General features: G+C 35.9%; 2 protein-coding genes across 2 annotated transcripts; both read left to right on the forward strand.

Annotated features, from left to right (window-relative positions):
* Positions 1-98: 98 nt before the first annotated feature.
* Positions 99-3,752, forward strand: LOC146931812 (pentatricopeptide repeat-containing protein At4g04790, mitochondrial-like). The gene is made up of 5 exons (XM_085707699.1): positions 99-118; positions 226-785; positions 1,171-1,351; positions 2,141-2,229; positions 3,559-3,752. The coding sequence occupies exons 1-5, from the start codon at positions 99-101 to the stop codon at positions 3,750-3,752; spliced, it is 1,044 nt and encodes a 347-aa protein (XP_085563825.1).
* LOC146931813 (pentatricopeptide repeat-containing protein At4g04790, mitochondrial-like) lies at positions 3,088-23,192 on the forward strand. The gene is made up of 9 exons (XM_085703401.1): positions 3,088-3,418; positions 3,559-4,163; positions 4,545-4,724; positions 5,613-5,677; positions 6,693-6,800; positions 7,837-7,935; positions 8,728-8,847; positions 21,907-21,999; positions 22,854-23,192. The coding sequence occupies exons 2-9, from the start codon at positions 3,914-3,916 to the stop codon at positions 22,872-22,874; spliced, it is 936 nt and encodes a 311-aa protein (XP_085559527.1). The 5' UTR covers positions 3,088-3,418; positions 3,559-3,913; the 3' UTR covers positions 22,875-23,192.
* Positions 23,193-23,809: the final 617 nt, after the last annotated feature.

Consider the following 23,809-nt stretch of genomic DNA (forward strand, 5'->3'; position numbering starts at 1 on the left):
ATGCAGACCATTATTTTGCTCTTGGTAGTATGTTGCGCGGTAAGTGTTTGTGAAATTTACTGTGAGAGTGGAAGTCTTTTTTTTTTTTTTAGTGTACCATGATCAGAAGAGTGGAGAAGTTGAATGTCTTTTTTATTTTTGTTGTTATCTTATGTTAGTTAGTGTTGTTTCTTTCTGTAGCCTCTTCCGTAGAGAAGGTTGATTGTGAGGGAGTTGATGATGAAGTAAAGGAGAAAAGGGGTGTGGAGATACCGCTGATATCAAGAAACGGAATGAATCGTTTCGTGAGAGAAAACACAAATGGATTTTCAAAGACACTGGTCGTGAACGTGAACGATCTGACCGGTTACTCAAAATTATTGGTAGAAAACTAGGAGTGGTTACTACTGCTAATACCTTTGGCCGCTTGAGTCAAGAAACTGGTCTAGAAGAGTGCAATGCATTGATCAAGTTGTGCATACAAAACGCTAGGGCGACTAATGATGAAAACGTTTACATAGAAGAATTGGGTAGGACTTATCACCTTTTAGAATTAATGAGGGGAAGAAGGTTTCAGCTAGAAGAGAAAACATATCGTCCGATTCTTGAGTATATAATTGACATGGGCCTTGTTGAACGATTTCATGTTTTCTATGATTTTATCAAAGCTTCTAATCCCAGTTCAATTTCACAATTGGATTACTATGAAATGTTGTTGTGGATAAAGGTTAACAATGAAGAAAGGATTCGGGATATTTGTCAATACATTACTGTTGAAGAGAGTAAAGACACTGCTGCTTTACGAGGTAGGTGAATCTGTTTTTCATGTTAGTTTATCTTTTGAATTTGTTTCGTTTAACTTATTTCTGAAAATCCACTACGTAGTTTTAGCAGTAACATTAACCTGTGAGAATTCCATGGATTCCTGTATTTTTGTCCACCCTTACATGATGGTTTTCATTTGATGTGTGTGCCATTCATATAGCATGTAGTGGGAATGGGAAGTCTATGTGCTTAAATAAATACATCAGATAAAAAGATTTATCATTTATGTCACTGGTGCAATATTTTTTTTTTCCTACTTTTACTTGATGTCTTAGCTAAATTGCTGGCATCTAGATATTCAGTAGTAGAAGTTATTTTGCCAGGCTATGGTGTTTAAAAATCACTGCATATTCAATCATGTTGCAGAAAGTTACTTATTAGCTCTTTGTGAAAGTGGTTGCAAGACGCAGATTTCGAACGTGTTGAAAAATATAGACATAGGAAAAGCTTATATCTACAAAATCTATATCAAATATATTCCAATCTTTAGGAAAGCTACTGCTGGAATCAGATGTGGAGAATTTACTTTTGTATTGGAGAGCACACGGTATGTTTGTGATATTGTTTTCTTATTTAAGCTCCTCTGTAGATGGTTATATAGTTGGTAAACTGCTCTGTTTTTGGAGAGTAAAAAAAATTTATGTCTTTCTTTGATCTCTAAAATTCTGTTTCCTTGATGTTTATGATATATTTGCTGTCTATCTAGATTTGGAAATAACGTTATTACATAGAATTTTCAAATGCAATTGGAGAAATAAGTGATTTGTCGATTCAATGTTCCCTTCACACAACACACAATTCAAGGAAGCCTTTGGAGGTAACACGTGCCTATATGATAAGTTCACCTCTGTCGGAATCCTATCATGGAATAACTTCCACGAGAAGGCCACCACTTTGGAAGGTGCCTTACTCTTCCAAAGATTTAGGAACACCCTCCCTTGGTCTATTTACGATGGACTATCTATTTAGACAAAACCTGTTTTTTTCTCCTATCCTTAATCAGCTTAGGTATTGTGAACTGTGAATATGCTAATGCTCAACATGGAGGAAATTGTTAATGCCGATGTGTAACTGACTTTGTGTTATTATTAAGACCATGTTTAGTATTTTGGTACATTTGATGGTCTGTAATAATATTTTAAATGTTGTGTTGTGATGGGTTGATTTTGTTTTGACTAATGTGATGTGTATTGATTAAAATACTATTATTGTTTTTGCTGTTTTGTGTGTCATTTTTTTTTACAAGGTTGTATGTTATGTTTATGATTGTTAATATTTGTGATGTGTTGAATATTAAGTGATACTATACTATTATCTTTTTTCTATTTCTATGAAGTTTTGCAGTCATGAAGCTTGACTCTACAGTAGATGAAGCACGTAGACGATTTTGTATAGACGACTCTTTGATGGATGAAGAACTGCATCGTAGCTTCGAAGGACATTCTTCTTCAAAAGATTTTAACTTCAGTTTATTTATTTTTTGATGAATATGAATGTACTCAGATCAAGGGAGCTTGTTTCTACTGTGATATTTTGTACCCAGCCAAATTTGCTTCATTGATCCATTCAACTTATTGCTTCTTGCCCTTTAAATTGCCCCTGTAACAAAATATCAACAATAAAAAAAAGGTTCACTTGAAAATAAAAAAATTACTAGCGTAATTGATCCGTGCTAAGTACAGGTTAATTTTTCATTAAAAAATATAGATTATTTTGGACCATTATAAATTTTTATTTTATTAGTTTTTTTTTAGGGGAAATTTTTATTTTATTATTGTAAACTAGTGAATATATCTTATTGTAAAAAAAAATATGACAAACGTGATTTTTGCTTATAAACATTTAAAATATAACAAAAAAGACAAATATTTTAGTTTCATGTATTGTGACGAACAATTTTATAAAACGATCGTTAGAGTCTCCTTAAAAAAAAAACGATCGTTAGAGTCACTTTAAATAATCATGACTGCTCTATTTCTCAATTTAATAAAAAAAAAATATAACATAAAGATCTTGAAATTAAGTTGAAAAAAAAGTTCAAAAGTATTATATTTTCATCGAGATATGTATATATTTTCAATTAAAATGTTCATTCTCGTATGTGATCTTATTATTCTTATATTTTTATTCAGATACTAATATATTTTTGTGTACAATAATCCATTCAGATGTTCATTATATTAGTTAAGTGAAAATAAAAAATAAGACAAAAAATATATATTTGGAATATCATTTTCTCTAAAAAAAAGTATATGTCTGGAATATCACATAAAGTTGAAAATTAATATACTTGGACAACTTTTTTTTTCTTTTCAAATAACCTATTGGTTAAAATATCACCTCTCTCTTAAGATGAATAAGTAGGAATTCAGAGTTGACATGCCGACATCTGCATATATATCCGTGCCTTATAAAGCAAGTGACGCAGTAAAACTTTTATTTACAGTAAAAGTGAATGCCATGCACGCAAGAAAACTATGCACTCTCAGCTCCTATTTCCGTTCACATTTTCGCAACAAAACATCACTTCCATATCAAAATACCCATTTTCATTCTCATTCCAACTCTGTTGATCATGCAGACCATTATTTTGCTCTTGGTAGTATCTTGCGCGGTAAGTGTTTGTGAAATTTACTGTGAGAGTGGAAGTCTTGTTTTTTTTTTAGTGTACCATGATCAGAAGAGTGGAGAAGTTGAATGTCTTTTTTATTTTTGTTGTTATCTTATGTTAGTTAGTGTTGTTTCTTTCTGTAGCCTCTTCCGTAGAGAAGGTTGATTGTGAGGGAGTTGATGATGAAGTAAAGGAGAAAAGGGTTGTGGAGATACCGCTGATATCAAGAAACGGAATGAATCGTTTCGTGAGAGAAAACACAAATGGATTTTCAAAGACACTGGTCGTGAACGTGAACGATCTGACCGGTTACTCAAAATTATTGGTAGAAAACTAGGAGTGGTTACTACAGCTAATACCTTTGGCCGCTTGAGTCAAGAAACTGGTCTAGAAGAGTGCAATGCATTGATCAAGTTGTGCATACAAAACGCTAGGGCGACTAATGATGAAAACGTTTACATAGAAGAATTGGGTAGGACTTATCACCTTTTAGGATTAATGAGGGGAAGAAGGTTTCAGCTAGAAGAGAAAACATATCGTCCGATTCTTGAGTATATAATTGACATGGGCCTTGTTGAACGATTTCATGTTTTCTATGATTTTATCAAAGCTTCTAATCCCAGTTCAATTTCACAATTGGATTACTATGAAATGTTGTTGTGGATAAAGGTTAACAATGAAGAAAGGATTCGGGATATTTGTCAATACATTACTGTTGAAGAGAGTAAAGACACTGCTGCTTTACGAGGTAGGTGAATCTGTTTTTCATGTTAGTTTATCTTTTGAATTTGTTTCGTTTAACTTATTTCTGAAAATCCACTACGTAGTTTTAGCAGTAACATTAACCTGTGAGAATTCCATGGATTCCTGTATTTTTGTCCACCCTTACATGATGGTTTTCATTTGATGTGCCATTCATATAGCATGTAGTGGGAATGGGAAGTCTATGTGCTTAAATAAATACATCAGATAAAAAGATTTATCATTTATGTCACTGGTGCAATATATTTTTTTTCCTACTTTTACTTGATGTCTTAGCTAAATTGCTGGCATCTAGATATTCAGTAGTAGAAGTTATTTTGCCAGGCTATGGTGTTTAAAAATCACTGCATATTCAATCATGTTGCAGAAAGTTACTTATTAGCTCTTTGTGAAAGTGGTCGCGAGACGCAGATTTCGAACGTGTTGAAAAATATAGACATAGGAAAGCTTATATCTACAAAATCTATATCAAATATATTCCAATCTTTAGGAAAGCTACTGCTGGAATCAGATGTGGAGAATTTACTTTTGTATTGGAGAGCACACGGTATGTTTGTGATATTGTTTTCTTATTTAAGCTCCTCTGTAGATGGTTATATAGTTGGTAAACTGCTCTGTTTTTGGAGAGTAAAAAAAATTTATGTCTTTCTTTGATCTCTAAAATTCTGTTTCCTTGATGTTTATGATATATTTGCTGTCTATCTAGATTTGGAAATAACGTTATTACATAGAATTTTCAAATGCAATTTTTGTTCTATTGTATAGTGACTATAGTCTACATTATAAAACGGTTGCACTTATAAATTTCAGTTTGCAGAGCTTAGAATCTTTGCAAAGGTAATTTAATTATCTTAATTATCCTTGCAACACACTCTCTAAAACACTCTTTCCAACACACTCTAATTAGTTAAATTCAAATGGGTCTAACTAAATTTAGTAGGGCCTGCCTACATGATTTAGTGGGACCTATTTGAATTCAAACCAATTGGAGAGTCTGTTTTAAAATAGTGTGTTAAAGTGTGATCCTAGCACTCATTTTATTTTAACATGGAGGGGAGGCAAGGTGGAAAGACGTTGGAATGAGCACAGTTCAAAGGATAAGGAGTGGGCAGGGGGATAAACCAATATGCTCCAGAGCCAAAAATTAATTTATTTTGAACTTAGAGGAAAATCAACATGTTCCATAGCCCTTGTTCAATTCTAACTGCCAAATAGAGTCTGCTATAAATTAAGACTCTAAAAATTTATTTTGTAGCATTGCTGAATAATTTGGTGGTGAATGTCCTAATTTAAATTATTTCAATGCTTTTTCACATATTTATCTGGAGTATTAATGGATGGTATAAACCTGATATTCTCCAGAAGGCCTAAGTATTACCTTCTATAAAAAATTTCCCTCAGTGCATATTACTGACAAAGTTCTTATGTAATGCAGATTGCGATGCAAATAATATTTCAAACTTCATTGCTAGTTATGCAGTTAGCATTCCAAATTTAACGGTGAGGAACTTCTCATGAATGTTGATGCTAAACAAACACCCTTGATGATATGTGATACTGGGAGGCAGTTCTGCCTATCTAAAGTTTGCTTTCTTGTACATCACAAAATTTGTAAATCTAAAGATTTTGAAGAATTTCAGATATGCTTCTGTCCTTTTTACATTATTCAAAACAAAAATTGAGCATTTCCCATTTCAAAACAAGTTTTTGATGTGTGAATTTAAAATATTTCAAAGTTGGTTTTTCCCTTTATTTGACTGTTGGCAAGAAAGTGATACTAAAGCAAGGAAGAGGTTCTTAGGTAGATAGTATTCCCTTCAAATATGATAGCTTAATAGGCCAAGTTAAACTGTATGCTGCTTATCTTTTTGACTTCATTATTTTGTAGAACTATTTACTGAAAGTGTTGGGAGATACACTGCTCTGTATCTCCAAATAGTGGGATGCTGGACAGGATGGAATGTAGTTGTAAGAGGTTATCTCGCTAGCCAAATTGAAAAATGTAAAGAAGTATTGAATTTGTTTTACCATATTTTCGACTATGTTTTATGAAATGAATGAAATTGGCCCTGAAATTTGTGAATTTTCCACGAGACTTGTGGTCTATTTTGTCAATGATTGGTATATGTTTTCTTATATAACTTGTAATTTAATGTTCGTGACTTACTCTTTATCCGTATTATTGACTGTGGAAGGCAAAAAATCCACCATTTCCGACACAAAACCCCATAGTGCTGTCATCCTTCACAAATTTGTCATAGCAGTTGTAAAAATATCAGGGACTGTAACCTGCCATGACACTGGCATGGCTTCTATTTGACAACAGCACTTCTTATATAATAGTAACACACGGTGAAACTGTTTTTATTTCTTGTGAAGTTTGAGCCCAGTTAAGAGATGTCGACAAGATTTGTTTTTGGTACATTATATGAGGCATAATCTTTTCCCACAGTAGTTGTATGTTACAACTTTCTTTTCTTTGGTGTTTTCTTATAGCATTGTTGGTAATGTGAAGGTTGAGGATATGATCTCAAAAATCGAGAATTTGCACGATGTATTGGAAGTTTTGCCTTCATCCTCAACATATGAAAAAATTGTTTTGAATTGGTGTGGTATGCACAAGGTATAATTTTCTCATTCATTCATTCTCATATTGTGGTTATCAAATAATTGGTATACACTTATCCATGAAAAGGAAAACGATAACAATATGAGTGCTCCCCTTTCAGAGCCCCCACAGAACACTCAAACCTTGCTTTAGGGTTTCATGCATCCATAACTTGCCTACCAGAGTCCAACAAACTAACTTTTATACTATTGGAAGCCGTAATTACTTTTATGCTATTGGAAGCAGTAACTAATTCATTTATTATCTGTATATTAAATTTTATCAAAATAATTTATTATTTCTAGACTACAATAGTTTCTCTCTCCTTTTTTCCTCCCCCAAGTGATGACAATTTTTTGTTTTCCCTTTTTGTACTTTGCAATATTACCCCCTTTATTATCGACAGGAAATATTTCAGAATGACTAGCATCTCCCTGTCCACATGCATTTGTAGGCTTGACTAATCTCATGGGTTTCTATTTGTAAGAAAAGAATAGAAAGAAAGCAAAGTGACATCAACCAACATTGTATGCTCTGCAATCTAATGATTGGACACCTAGCCATTTTCTAGAAGAATGTGGTGACATGGGGGAGATAATGAGTTAGTTTGTGTGGTGTCATATGAGGTCATGTGATTCTATTAGTGTGAGGGTATTCAGACTTGTGTAAGGAAATGGTTGCGAAATTATTCTCTGGTAGGTTGCATAGAGTTCTATTAAGGGTCTTTGACTCTGGTTTTAATTTACTGTTCCTTCGTTGTACAGCCTCTAAACCCATCTTTATAATTTTGGCCTGCTAGTACCTTATGTTTTTTTTTTTGGTTACAGTACCTTATGTTTTATGATAAGCCTACCATACTTTTATAAGAGAATCAAAAGGAATGCTTATTTTTTGTTTCTGTTTTCGTACGCCTTTGGGCTCTGACTAGACTAGAAACTACGTTTCATTTTATAAAAAACTTTTAATGCCAGTGGATGTAGCTCATGATATTGTTGATAAAATGTGTGAAGCTTTTCACGAAATGAATATTGTATTTACTTTCATAATGCAGTCTGTACGTGCATTCGTGATGGTTAATGAATTGCAGAAAATGAATTTAGAACCTACGACAGCCATGTACAATGCAATACTGGCAGGATATTTTCGCGAGGTATCATTGTTGGATTTTGTAGATACCTATTCTTGCTCAGATGTTCAACTATTTCTCAAACTAGATAAAAATTCTTTGCTTTAACTTTGAATATAATGTGAGAAGTTTTGTCATTTCCAACATAAGGTTAAATAATCTCTTGACTTGCATGTCTAGACTCTAGAGACATTTTTTTCCTCATAAACAAGATATTTATATGGATGGATTAATATATAGTACATACAGGTATGAATAGACCAAGCTTCTTTCTTAACACCAAACTTGAAAATTGGAGATATTGGTTGTTTGTTGAACAAGGAGTTAAGCCTGTCATCTATTTCCAGCGCTTTGATTACATCTTAAGCTTGGCAGGTAGTAGTCAGCAAGCTCTTGCTAAATGTTGACTCTAGTGGCTACTTGTGGACATTAACATTTAACACCTTGTATTGTATTTGTGGAAATTAGGCTAGGTCATTTTCACAACATATCTTGTTCTATAGGATTATTCACTTCGAAATCATATTAATATAGTTTCTATACATGATGTCTTAGTAAGAATATGGTTGTCAACAACAGTTCAATTATCATTCCGGTGTTTTCAATTGCAGATCTGCAGAAGGATCACATTGTTCTTTTGAGTAAATTTACTTTTGTCCCTCCATTTTCAGTTGGACTGGGGGGATTGTTTATTTAATTATCTTATGTACTTCTTTCTCTTAATGATTTTTCATTCAATAAAAAAAGCATTTAAATGAATATATGGAATCTGTGTAAAATAATTCATTCATTTTCTCACCTTTTTCGAAAGTGTAGAAAGGCATCAGTGGTGGGCTGAGGGTCCTCAAACACATGCAAGATGCCAACGTAATGCCCGACTTGCAGACTTTTAGCTATTTCGTTGGCATTTGTGAAACAGAAGACGATATAAATAAGGTAAGTTGAGTTGAATAATTCCATATATTCAGACTTTTAACTATTTGGTCCAGTAGAAAAGAATGAGAGGAGAATAATTTCTTGATATGTTCAAATGTACAGGGGAATTGTCTCTTTAATAGAGAAAGAATTAGAATCCTAATTAATTGCAGAGATCCTACATAATTACAGGTTAATGACAATAGTTGACTACCTAATAATACAATAACTGAAAAATAAACAATATAAATGGTATAATATTCTAATTAATATTTTGATTCTGCGACACTCCCCCTCAAGCTGGCTTGAAAATGTCTTCCATGGACAGCTTGCGAGTTATGTAGTCAAAAGGTTTCTTGGGTAGTCCTTTGGTCAAGATATCTGCCAATTGTTCTGTAGTGGGAATATAAGTCATACATATCTGTCCCCTTTCTATTTTTTCCTTGATGAAATGTTTGTCAACTTCAACATGTTTGGTCCTGTCATGTAGGACTGGGTTGTGTGCAATAGATATTGCAGACTTGTTGTCACAATACAATTTTATAGGTGGAGAATTATAAAAATTCAATTCTTGCAGTAGCTTTTCCACCCACAACCCCTCACAAATTCCATGAGCCACTGCTCTAAATTCAGCTTCAGCACTACTTCTTGCTACAACACTTTGTTTCTTGCTCCTCCAACTAACCAAGTTTCCCCCTACAAAAGTACAATAACCTGATGTTGATCTTCGATCAGTTATACTTCCAGCCCAATCTGCATCTGTGTAGGATTCTACTTGGAGATGTCCGCGATTTTTATAAAGAAGTCCCTTCCCGGGTGATCCCTTCAAGTATCTTAAGATCCTGAAAACAACTTCTTGATGTTCGGGTCCTGGTGCATGCATGAACTGACTCACCAAACTTACAGCAAAAGCTATGTCTGGACGCGTATGAGATAAGTATATCAGTCTTCCTACCAATCGCTGATACCTCCCTTTATCTACCATATTTCCAGCTTCAGCAGGCTGCAATTTTATGTTGGATTCCATGGGTGTCTCAGCAGATTTACATCCAAGTAATCCAGTTTCTTTTAAAAGATCCAGAACATACTTCCGCTGATTCATAAAAATACCCTCCTTTGATCTTGCAAACTCAATTCCAAGGAAGTATTTTAGAGGACCAAGTTCTTTGATTTCAAAGACCTTAGCAAGTTTCTCCCTTAAGCTTTTAAGCTCCAAGCTATCATCACCTGTTAATATGATGTCATCCACATATACAATCAAAATAGCAATTTTATTAGTGGCTGAATGTTTATAAAACAGTGTATGATCAGCTTGACTTTGGATGTAACCAAGTCCTTTTACCACAGTTCCAAACCTCTCAAACCAAGCTCTTGGGGATTGTTTCAAACCATACAAAGACTTCTTCAATCTACAAACTTTATTTCTTCCCAATTTTTCCTCAAATCCAGGGGGAAGACTCATGAACACTTCTTCCTCTAGCTCTCCATTTAGAAAAGCATTCTTTACATCAAGTTGATGTAAAGGCCAGTTCAAGTTGGCAGCAAGGGATAAAAGAACACGTATAGAGTTGAGTTTTGCAACTGGAGCAAAGGTCTCTTGATAATCTATACCATAAGTTTGGGTAAATCCCTTAGCTACTAACCTAGCCTTGTACCTCTCCACACTTCCATCTGCTTTGCACTTGATGGTAAAAACCCACTTACAACCCACCTTCTTTTTGTCATGTGGTAGGCTCGCAATTTCCCATGTTTCATTTTTCTTGAGAGCATTAAGCTCATCTAGGACTGCTAATTTCCAGTTGGGATCATCTAGTGCTTCCTCAATGTTTCTAGGCACAAACAAATTCGTGATTTTAGAAGTAAAGGCTCGGTAGTTTTGGGAGAGGTTTTGGTAGGAGACATAATTGGAAATGGGATAGTTTGTACTGGTTTTAAGTGATTTCTTGGTGCAAGTTCTGGTTTTTTTCCTAACGGCTATGGGTAGATCAATATTAGAAGTGGAAATTTCAGAATTACCTGTTTGTTCTTGAGGCATCTTTGTTGAACCATCATCCGGGGTTTCTAGTTGATTGGATGCTGAAATGATGGACTGACTTCTGACCTTTTGAGGATATTTCCGAGCATAAACACGAAGCTCTTGTTTTGATTGTGGTATTTCCTTTCCTATTTGGGCACCACCTAAGTCTGGGACAAGGTTTCCCTTATCAATTTCAGGATCTGTTTCCACATGTTCTACTTCTTTATGTGCAATTGTGTGATCAATTAATTCTATATCCTCAATGTTAAAAACAGGATTTGGTAAAGGTTCATTCAAATTGTTGTCACTTAAAAAATTGTCTTCATTAACACTCTCCCCCTGAAGGGAATTTTTGTGATAGAAAGATTGTAGTTCTAAAAAAGTGACATTCATACTAACATGAACCTTCTTTGTGTTAGGATTGTAACACTTGTACCCCTTTTGGTTGGGAGAATAACCAACAAAAATACATTTTTCAGCTCTTGGATCTAGTTTAGAACGAGAGTTAGGGGCATACATAAAAACAGTACATCCAAACACTTTTAAAGGTAAGTCGGTATGCAATCGACATGCTGGAAAAAAAGTTTTGAAAACATCCAATGGTGTGCGATAACTTAACACACGAGTGGGCATCCTATTTATGAGATATGATGCTGTTAGAACCGCATCCCCCCATAAAAATTTAGGAACATTGCTCTCAAACATAATGGCACGAGCTACCTCAAGAAGATGTCTATTCTTTCTTTCAGCTATGCCATTTTGTTGAGGCGTATTTGGGCATGTTGATTGATGCTGAATACCTTTATGTTGAAAAAACTCTCCGAGGTTTTTATTAAAATATTCAGTACCATTGTCACTTCTCAAAATGGAGATTTTTGCATCAAATTGAGTTTCTATCATTTTTGAAAAACATTTAAATATCTCTGGTACTTCAGATTTATCCTTCATAAGATAGACCCAACATAGCCGTGTATGATCGTCAATAAAGGTCACAAACCACCTTTTCCCAAATTGAGTTGTAATTTTAGATGGACCCCATACATCACTATGGATTAAATAAAAAGGTTTGGATGCATGATAAGGTCGAGAGGAATAAGGAGTTTTATGACTTTTAGAAAGAACACAACTTTCACATTCAAAAGAAGAACAATTAACATTTTTGAATAAATCTGGAAACAAATGCCTAAGATATTGAAAATTAGGGTGCCCTAGTCTATTATGCCAAAGCATTATTTGATCCCTAACAGAGGCAGAACTGATACCACTAAGGCCATGAGCCACTTTATTCTCAAAAACACCCTCAAAGTAATAGAGTCCATCCATCATTTTAGCACTGCCAATCATCTTCCCCGAATTCCGGTCCTGAAAAATACAATGAGTGTTAAAAAACTTTACATAACAATTTGAGTCTTCGCAGATTTTACTAACAGAGAGAAGGTTATATGAAAGTTTTGGTACATGTAGCACATTTTTTAAATCAATGTGCGTAGATAAAGGAATTTTTCCTTCTCCTGCAATTGGTGAAAAACTTCCATCTGCAATTTTAATTTTTTTATTTCCAGGACAAGGTGAATATGTTTGAAATAGAGAAGAAAGGCCGGTCATATGGTCAGAAGCACCTGAATCTATGATCCATGGTGCAGGCATATTTGAGGTGCAACTTAGAGAAGTAGGGGTACTAAAATTACCTGTTTGTGCCAAAGAAGCATTAGGAATACCAGACAAAGAACTAGATTTTAGCAACCTTATGAGCTCCTCAACTTGATCCTGGTTGGGCAAGGATTTTTTAGCCTCATGTGCTGCAGGAACAGATCTGGGACCCGGTTTGCCATTTTTCAGATGTGCTGGTTTCCCATGGAGTTTCCAGCAGGTCTCTCGGGTGTGACGTGGTCTGTTGCAGTAGTCACACACGACGTTAGATGTGTTCCTCTGATTTGAAGAACTTTTAAGGGCAGCAGTATCCGCAATCAAGGCATTGGTCTCAGGAGGATATGGATCAGATTTTGCCTTTCCCATCATGACACTCCTGCGAGTTTCCTCCCTTCTAACTTCAGAAAACATTTCTCCTAGTGAAGGTAAGGTTGATCTTCCAATGATCCTTCCACGAACTTCATCTAACTCCTCATTGAGACCGGCAAGAAACTGGAAAATTCTTCCTTCTTCCACTGTTTGTTGATGGTGTTTCTCATCGTCGGTTGAATTCCACTTATAGGTGTTGAAGAGATCAAGTTCTTGCCAAATCCGTTTTAAGGAATGAAAGTATTTTGTGACATTTTCATTTCCTTGCCGAATTTCTCTAGCCTTCAATGTAAGTTCATAAATCTGAGACTTATTTTCCAGATCAGAGTACATTTCTTTCACACTTTCCCACAATTCTTTTGCTGTGGAATAACACATATAGTTGCTGCTGATTTCCTCTTCCATGGAGTTTACCAACCATGTCATTACCATGGAGTTTTCAGCATCCCACACATCATGTTGTGGGTCACTAGCATCTGGTTCTTTGCGATCACCAATAAGATAACCCATTTTTCCTTTGCCACGGATATACATCTGGACAGATTGAGACCACCTAAAATAGTTCGACCCATTGAGTCGAAAAGAGGTGATTTGGATAGAATGGGAATCACCGCCATAAGCAACCTTCTGCTCATTTTTAGGCAGCATGTTTTTGGGAGTTCTATTCTCCTCTTCACTATTGACTGAGGAACTGTCAGTCATGGAAGTACAGAGGCGCAGGCTGCAGAGAAATTGCTCTGATGCCAAGTAGAAAAGAATGAGAGGAGAATAATTTCTTGATATGTTCAAATGTACAGGGGAATTGTCTCTTTAATAGAGAAAGAATTAGAATCCTAATTAATTGCAGAGATCCTACATAATTACAGGTTAATGACAATAGTTGACTACCTAATAATACAATAACTGAAAAATAAACAATATAAATGGTATAATATTCTAATTAATATTTTGATTCTGCGACAGGTCCTGTAGTTTTGAATCAAGTATTCCTTTCCCTTTGTAATCTGTAATTTTTAAAGTCGACATAGTCTGCACAACTATACTTCTTGAAAATGGGGGGTTCGTGTTGGTAAGCCAGTAAGTAGTGTCTATATTCATTGTGTAGGTTAGTCAAATTATATTATTTCAGCAATTGGAAAATTTAAATTATTACTCATATATTTTTAGCTTTAATTCAATCCAAAAGCTAGCTGCTGGAGGGGCGATGATTTCCCAAACCTTATAAGAATTCATTTTTCCACATCCCTAGTTGATATGGATTTCCACTCTCGTTCTCCAAATGATCATGAAAGGAATTTAAAGCCTGGGCAATGCGGTGTAATAATATGGATCCCAACACACCCGCGCTTATGGAATAACAAAAAACTTTGCCTAATATCAAATTTGCAATAGATTTGGTTTTAATCTTAAAATTTGAATTTTAGGCCTAACTCAACCCTAAAGTCTAGCTCCCATTACGAGGGATTGCCCATGTAACGCCCACTTTTTCATAATTAATATTTAAGTGATTTATGGCTTTTATTTAGAATATTATGTGAATTATTATATATATGTATATATATATATATATATATATATATATATATATATATATATATATTGGTAGAAGATATGTTAATAATATAAGTATTTTCTTAAGTGGGGGAGAAATATTGTTATTAGTAGAAATAATTAAATTACTAGGGGAAAGAGTAAGTTGTGGTGAGAAGAGCAATTAGGGAAAGAATAAAAGTCTGTAATTGGGAGAGAAAATTAGAACGCGTACAACAGAGGAAAGAAGAGAGAAAGAAGAGAAAACCAGAGAGAACCCTAAAGAACGAAGAACGCGGCTGTTGGATTTCAGAATCATAATCTAAGGTAAGGGTGAGACTAACTCTCATTATTAACAAGTTTTAATTCATAGAAGTGATCGATTGTTGTAGGTTTTAGGGATTGGGATTAGGTCAAAAATCATTAAAAGTGGAAGAATTAGGTGAATTTTGATGTAGTTTGATGTAGACAGATGTTAATTAGTCATAGAACACGTTTAGGTGCTGATTGGTGATGAATTAGAGAGCTGGGTAGTGAGAATTCGAGTGCTGAGATGTGTTGCAGAGCTCCGACAGAACCCTGTTCTGTCATCGCTCGCAACTGCGGGCGTTCCTACTCGCACCTGCGAGTAACCCTTTTAGCTCGCCACTGCGAGCAACGTTGTACGCAACTGCGAGTTGCCCCGTTGAACTCGCCACTGCGAGTTGTTTAGCTCGCAACTGCGAGTTAGTGCAGTACAGACCTGATGTTGTGCGAAATTGTGTCCTTTCGCCCGTATCTTTGATGAATTAGTTCCTGATGTTTATATTATAGATGATGTTGCTAAACACGATGTTCCAGTGATGCTGTTTTGATGTAATGAACTGATGTGGATCAATTGCTAATTAAATTAACATTAAAAATGAAGATTGTTGCATTTAGAGTCGAGTTGTTGCATAGTCGGCGATGGGGGCTTAATGCCTGACAGGTTTTTATGACCTTAGCGATGGGGGCTTAATGCCCGACGGTCCAAATATGACCTTAGCGATGGGGGCTTAATGCCCTGGTGGTACCACATGCATGTTGTTGTTGTCTAAGTTGTTGTTGATGTTGTTGTTGCATTGTAGAGTCATCATAACTAAAAATGAATGATGAATATTGTGATGATGTTGCCGTTTTGATGCTGTTGTTGCTGTCCCATTATTTATAATGACGTAAATGAAGTGAATTAAGATGAATATGTTACCTTCGAATAACTATGAAGTTGTGGATTACTTAACCTCGTTAAATGATGGCTAAATGATGATATTAATGTTAGATATATGCTGTTGGTTATCTTTTATGAATTATTATTTGTTTTTAATGAATGTGAAATCTCACCCCTTCTGCGTATATGTTGCCTCGACCGTGGGTAATGTGCAGGTATTAAAGACTAGCTGTGTTCGTGAGTAGACTCCTCACTTCGTGTCGTCTAGGATGCTCTGATACGTAACGGGATGGGGTTGTCTGATGATTGTTTTCCTTGTTACGTATTTTATTTAATAAATGTTGAATATTATGAAGACTATTTGAGATGTTAAGTTGTGGCCTTTTATGCCAAGATTTTATGTGACGTTGCGAACTAAATTTCCGCTGCATTTGATTATTGAATTTTATAAAGACAGGTTGCTTAAATAAATAGTATTTTCCCATCATTATATTGTTGTTAAATGATGTATTGATGTATGTGACGCTCCGTTATGTTGATGAACTCTGATAATTTTAATGAAATTTTTAAGTTGGGAAAACGGGGTGTTACAATTGGTATCAGAGCAGGTCGGTCCGTCCGGCCAAGTAGTTGAGTCGCGTTGTGTCAGTTGACAGTTTTTGTACTGTCATTATGTTGTCCTAATTGTTGTTTGTTGTTTGTTGTGCAATCCCTGGTATGAACTGGTTGGAGTACAACCATGTTCGTATTAATTGTTTTAGTAAGTCAGTGTACTCTTCTTCAGCCGAAGAAGAAAGTGGAGCAGAGTTTTTGTCTACTAAGCAGCTGAAGCAGTTAGCACGTGATGGAATTTTGATGTTTTCGTTAATGGCGTCACTATCTATTGAGAATTAAGCAGTGAGTGATAAGTTGCAAATTGTGTGAGGATTTCCCGAAGTTTTCCTGAAGAGATTGTTGGTTGATCTTACCGGCACATTAGGAAGTGTCTGCCGCCGGAGAGAGGTCGAATTTTCTATTGATCTTGTTCCGGGAACAAAGCCTGTGTCAATGACACCTTATCGTATGTCAGCTTCTGAGTTGGCTGAGTTGAAGAAACAGTTGGAAGATTTGATGGATAAAAAGTTTATTAGACCAAGTGTTTCACCTTGGGGAGCGCCAGTGTTGATAGTAAGGAAGAAAGATGATAGTATGAGGTTGTGCAATGATTTCCGACAGTTGAACAAAGTAACTATAAAGAATAGGTATCCACTTCCTAGAATTGATGACTTGATGGATCAGTTAGTGGATGCACGTGTATTCAGCAAGATTGACTTGAGGTCGGGTTATCACCAGATTAAAGTAAAAGATGAAGATAAGCAGAAGACGGCTTCTAGGACACGATATGGACATTATGAATATAAGGTGATGCCTTTTGGTGTTAGTAATGTGCCTAGTGTGTTTATGAATCACATTTTTCATGCATTTTTGGATAGCTTCGTGGTTGTGTTCATCGATGATATGTTGATTTACTTTAAGACAGAAGAAGAACATGCGGAACGTTTGAAGATTGTCTTGCTAGTGCTGAAAGAGAAGAAGTTGTATGCTAAATTGTCTAAGTGTGAATTTCGGTTGAATGAAGTAAGTTTTCTTGGCCATGTTGTTTCTGGTAGTGGTATTGCAGTTGATCCATCTAAAGTTGAAGCGGTATCACAATGGGAGACTCCGAAGTCAGTTACAGAGATTAGAAGCTTTTTGGGTTTAGCGGGTTACTACCGACGATTTATTGAAGGATTTTCTAAGTTAGCACTTCCGTTAACGCAGTTGACGTGTAAAGGTAAAACCTTTGTGTGGGATATTCATTGCGAGAACAGTTTTAACGAATTGAAGAAGCGTTTGACGACGGCTCCGATTTTGATCTTGCCGAAACCTGATGAACCTTTTGTAGTGTATTGTGATGCGTCCAAGTTGGGTTTGGGAGGTGTACTTATGCAAGATGGTAGGGTGGTTGCGTATGCATCAAGACAGTTGAGGACTCATGAACGAAACTACCCTACTCATGACCTTGAATTAGCTGCAGTTGTATTTGCACTTAAGATTTGGAGACATTACTTGTATGGTTCGAGATTTGAGGTGTTTAGTGATCACAAGAGCTTGAAGTATTTGTTTGATCAGAAGGAATTGAATATGAGACAGCGAAGGTGGCTCGAATTGTTGAAAGATTATGACTTTAGTTTGAATTATCATCCGGGTAAAGCTAATGTTGTTGCAGATGCCTTGAGTAGGACGACTTTACACTTGTCGGCACTGATGGTTAAAGAGATGGAATTGCTTGAACAGTTCAGAGACTTGAGTTGGTTTGCGAGATGTCGCCAAGGAGTGTGAAATTGGGGATGTTAAAGATCAACAATGAATTTCTGGATAGTATCAGAGAGGCACAGAAAGTAGATGTGAAGTTGGTGGATTTAATGGTCGCAACCGATCCTGCTGTAGACAGTGACTTTAAGGTTGATGACCAAGGAGTGTTGAGGTTTCGAGGAAGAATTTGTATTCCTGACAATGATGAGATGAAGAAGATGATCCTTGAGGAAGGCCATAGAAGCAGTTTGAGTATTCATCCAGGAGCTGCTAAAATGTATCAAGATTTGAAGAAAATGTTTTGGTGGTCAGGTTTGAAGCGCGATGTGGCACAATTTGTGTATGCATGTTTGACTTGTCAGAAGTCAAAAGTTGAGCATCAGAAACCTGCTGGGTTATTGACACCGCTAGAGATTCCGGAATGGAAATGGGATAGTATATCCATGGATTTTGTGACGAGTTTGCCGAATACCAACAAAGGGAATGATGCAATTTGGGTGATCGTAGATAGATTGACGAAGTCGGCTCATTTCATTCCGATTAATATTACTTTTCCTGTGTCCCAGCTAGCAGAGATTTATGTTAGAGATGTCGTGAAGCTACATGGTGTCCCATCAAGCATTGTGTCGGATAGAGATCCGAGGTTTACATCGAGGTTCTGGAAGAGTTTACATGAGGCCTTGGGCACTAATTTGAAGTTAAGTTCAGCATACCACCCGCAGACGGATGGACAATCGGAAAGGACAATTCAGTCGCTGGAAGATTTGTTGAGAGTTTGTGTGCTTGAGCAAGGTGGAACTTGGGATAGTTATCTACCCCTGATAGAATTCACGTACAACAACAGTTACCACGCTAGTATTGGAATGGCACCCTTCGAAGCATTGTATGGTCGGAGATGCAGAACTCCGTTGTGTTGGTTTGAATCCGGTGAGAGTGTGGTATTGGGACCAGAGATTGTCCAACAGACTACTGAGAAGGTGAAGTTAATCAGAGAAAAGATGAAAGAATCACAGGATAGACAGAAAAGTTATCATGATAAGCGCAGGAAGGATCTTGAGTTTCAAGAAGGAGACCATGTGTTTTTGAGAGTCACTCCGGTGACGGGTGTTGGACGTGCATTGAAGTCAAAGAAGTTGACTCCGAGGTTTATTGGCCGTATCAGATTTCAGAAAGGGTCGGAACGGTTGCTTATAGGGTGGGTTTGCCACCACATCTTTCGAACTTGCATGATGTGTTTCATGTATCGCAACTTCGGAAGTATGTGCCGGATCCATCCCATGTGATTCCAAGAGATGATGTGCAGGTAAGGGATAACCTTACAATCGAGACCCTACCGGTGGGAATAGAGGATAGAGAAGTGAAGAGGCTTAGAGGCAAGGAGATACCTCTTGTGAAGGTTGTTTGGGAAGGAGCAGCCGGTGAAAGTTTGACTTGGGAGTTGGAGAGTAAGATGCGGGAATCTTACCCAGAGTTGTTTGAACAAGGTACGTTTACGAGGACGTAAATATTCTAAGTGGGGGAGAGTTGTAACGCCCACTTTTTCATAATTAATATTTAAGTGATTTATGGCTTTTATTTAGAATATTATGTGAATTATTATATATATGTATATATATATATATTGGTAGAAGATATGTTAATAATATAAGTATTTTCTTAAGTGGGGGAGAAATATTGTTATTAGTAGAAATAATTAAATTACTAGGGGAAAGAGTAAGTTGTGGTGAGAAGAGCAATTAGGGAAAGAATAAAAGTCTGTAATTGGGAGAGAAAATTAGAACGCGTACAACAGAGGAAAGAAGAGAGAAAGAAGAGAAAACCAGAGAGAACCCTAAAGAACGAAGAACGCGGCTGTTGGATTTCAGAATCATAATCTAAGGTAAGGGTGAGACTAACTCTCATTATTAACAAGTTTTAATTCATAGAAGTGATCGATTGTTGTAGGTTTTAGGGATTGGGATTAGGTCAAAAATCATTAAAAGTGGAAGAATTAGGTGAATTTTGATGTAGTTTGATGTAGACAGATGTTAATTAGTCATAGAACACGTTTAGGTGCTGATTGGTGATGAATTAGAGAGCTGGGTAGTGAGAATTCGAGTGCTGAGATGTGTTGCAGAGCTCCGACAGAACCCTGTTCTGTCATCGCTCGCAACTGCGGGCGTTCCTACTCGCACCTGCGAGTAACCCTTTTAGCTCGCCACTGCGAGCAACGTTGTACGCAACTGCGAGTTGCCCCGTTGAACTCGCCACTGCGAGTTGTTTAGCTCGCAACTGCGAGTTAGTGCAGTACAGACCTGATGTTGTGCGAAATTGTGTCCTTTCGCCCGTATCTTTGATGAATTAGTTCCTGATGTTTATATTATAGATGATGTTGCTAAACACGATGTTCCAGTGATGCTGTTTTGATGTAATGAACTGATGTGGATCAATTGCTAATTAAATTAACATTAAAAATGAAGATTGTTGCATTTAGAGTCGAGTTGTTGCATAGTCGGCGATGGGGGCTTAATGCCTGACAGGTTTTTATGACCTTAGCGATGGGGGCTTAATGCCCGACGGTCCAAATATGACCTTAGCGATGGGGGCTTAATGCCCTGGTGGTACCACATGCATGTTGTTGTTGTCTAAGTTGTTGTTGATGTTGTTGTTGCATTGTAGAGTCATCATAACTAAAAATGAATGATGAATATTGTGATGATGTTGCCGTTTTGATGTTGTTGTTGCTGTCCCATTATTTATAATGACGTAAATGAAGTGAATTAAGATGAATATGTTACCTTCGAATAACTATGAAGTTGTGGATTACTTAACCTCGTTAAATGATGGCTAAATGATGATATTAATGTTAGATATATGCTGTTGGTTATCTTTTATGAATTATTATTTGTTTTTAATGAATGTGAAATCTCACCCCTTCTGCGTATATGTTGCCTCGACCGTGGGTAATGTGCAGGTATTAAAGACTAGCTGTGTTCGTGAGTAGACTCCTCACTTCGTGTCGTCTAGGATGCTCTGATACGTAACGGGATGGGGTTGTCTGATGATTGTTTTCCTTGTTACGTATTTTATTTAATAAATGTTGAATATTATGAAGACTATTTGAGATGTTAAGTTGTGGCCTTTTATGCCAAGATTTTATGTGACGTTGCGAACTAAATTTCCGCTGCATTTGATTATTGAATTTTATAAAGACAGGTTGCTTAAATAAATAGTATTTTCCCATCATTATATTGTTGTTAAATGATGTATTGATGTATGTGACGCTCCGTTATGTTGATGAACTCTGATAATTTTAATGAAATTTTTAAGTTGGGAAAACGGGGTGTTACAGCCCAAATCTTAGAAGGGATAATTTGGCCTCTATTAGATGTGGGATATCAACAAATACTTTTGTCTATATGCAATTCGTCATCTATTGTTTAGTTGAGACAATGATTTAATAAAAAGTCTCATGTTTTCTCTTGAATACCATGTGTTGTATTTGTGACCTGCAACAAGCAAACCTTGTCCACTAAATGGGGTCAGCTACATGGATCGAACTACATTATGATGTTCTATCGTATATCATATCTCTATCCAACTCATTAATCTCTAGATGTTAATAGTTTCTGACTAGTTTTTCTAAGTCTTCCTCTGCCTTCAGTGATTTGACTACCGTACATCAGATATACTCTCCTCACTATAGAATCTACATGTCTTCTCTCTACATGCTCAAACCACCTAACCTAAGCTGAGTTTCCACCATCCTTTTGAAGATAGGTGCTTTGTAGTGTGCTTCTGAGGTCTGACAATGTGCATGCTAACAAATATTAATATGATTAGCTGTTAATATAGCTCATTTGATGCATACATTCTAGTAGGCTGCGTTAATGCAGTGCTGATGAACTGATTAAGTAATGATATTTTCCGTAAATAGAAATTTCGAATGTAAGATTTCATGTGTCAATAAAGTTGCTAATTGGATAAAGTTGCTAATTGGACTATTTTCTTGTAGTATTTTGAAGAAATGAAGCAATCTGGAATCCACCCTTATTATATGTCCCTTATTAGAGATGCAGCTTGGTGCGAATTGGAGAAGGCAAAACAGGTATGGGTGCAAGTAGCAAGATGCATTTACAAGCTCTGGCTGATCCAACTTGAATATTGATATTGATGTGTGGCTAGATGTAGACTTCCATGTTACGATGACTTCCAACAATTTTTATATGACTGAGTTTGTGTAACCATAGCTAACTTCTGAACTTGAAGGCGCCAGGATGAACTTTTGAAATCCTTTTTGGGATGAAATGTGAAAATTTTATGCGGAAAGTCTGAAACCTGCTAATTTAGCCAACTTAAGTTCTGCTAATAGCCCATAACAAGATTTCTCTTCCTTTGTAAATAAATCTGGGAACGTTAGCACTCTGCTTTAAGTTCTGCTTCAGTTTTCTAACGCCAGCTGCAGCTACGTACTAGGTCATAATTAGCTATCTCTTCTAACTGTAAATATTGTCTTTTTTATTCTAGATAACTAATGTTCGTGCCTTCCTTTCTCAGACTATATTTTTTTAAAATTAGACATTATCATTTATCACCAGTTCAATTTCACATATTCATCAAAAGATCTAAGTTATTTACCAAAAACATGAAAGTAAAGATAGAAATATGAGCTTTGACAGGCTATTCATTCTAGTTTTGACAACATATATTTACGATGGACTATCTATTTGGATAAAACCTGTTTTTTCTCCTGTCCTTAATCAGCTTAGGTATTATGAACTGTTTTTTCTCCTGTCCTTGATCAGCTTAGGTATTAGTAATGCTATCTTTAGCGTTACACTTATAATTATTAATATTTGTGATGTATTGAATATTAAGATTAAGATACTATTTATAAATACTGCTGCTTTGACTAATGTGATGTATTGAATATTAAGGACTATTATTGCTATTTCTATGAAGGTTTCCAGTCAGGAAGTTTGACTCAACGCTAGATGAAGCACGTAGGAGATTGTGTTGACGACTGTTTAATGGATGAAGGAACGATCTGCATCATGAGAGTCGATGAAGAACTGCTTCATAGCTTTGAAGGATATTCTTCTTCAAAAGATTTCATCTTTAGTTTTTTTATAATTTTGATGAATATGAATGTACTCAGATCTAGGGAGCTTCTTTCTACTGTGATATTTTGTACCCAGCCATATTTGCTTCATTGATTCATTCAACTTATTGCTTCTTGCCTTTAAATTGCACCCTTGTAACAAAATATAAGCAATAAAGTACATTTGTTTGTTCAAAAAAGAAGAAGTGATAAAGTACATTTATTTGGATCATATTTTAGATCAAATAAATGTATTTTTTTTCCTTATATTTTATTAATTAAAATTGCTCCTTTAACATTGTTGATTCGTTCCACAAAGATGTATGTGGGTCCCCCCCTCCCCCTACCCCACCTCTCAAAATTTCAGAAATATATGCTTGTTTAGATTTTCAAATCCAGGACTTGGTTTTGTGCTTCGGATTATAGAATTACGACGTACTAGAAAACATGAGAATATTTGGTTATATAGCTTCCTGATATGTTTTGTTTTTTTAAGTAAGCTTCCTGATATGGCAGTAGTTGATATCTATGAGTTGATATCATGATGAGAAAATAGTAATACCTAGAAGCTATTACTAGTTGATACACAATGGCAGTAGCTTATAATTGCAATGACACTAGTTGATGCCATGATCTGAAATAGAAGCTATTGAATTTGTTGACCATCACAGAAAATAATTGCAGCCACTATCTATCTCCATACCTTAGTATAACCTTGTTGAATTTGTTTTCTAGGTTCTTGAACGACAAAGGGGAAGTTGTGGAACGATTTATTGCTCTACATCATGTCAAAGATACTACTTCCGAGGCACTAAAA

This window comes from Medicago sativa, chromosome 4 (assembly GCF_051527215.1).
Source record: "Medicago sativa cultivar Bolivia chromosome 4, Bolivia_mono, whole genome shotgun sequence".
Taxonomy (NCBI): Eukaryota; Viridiplantae; Streptophyta; class Magnoliopsida; order Fabales; family Fabaceae; genus Medicago; species Medicago sativa.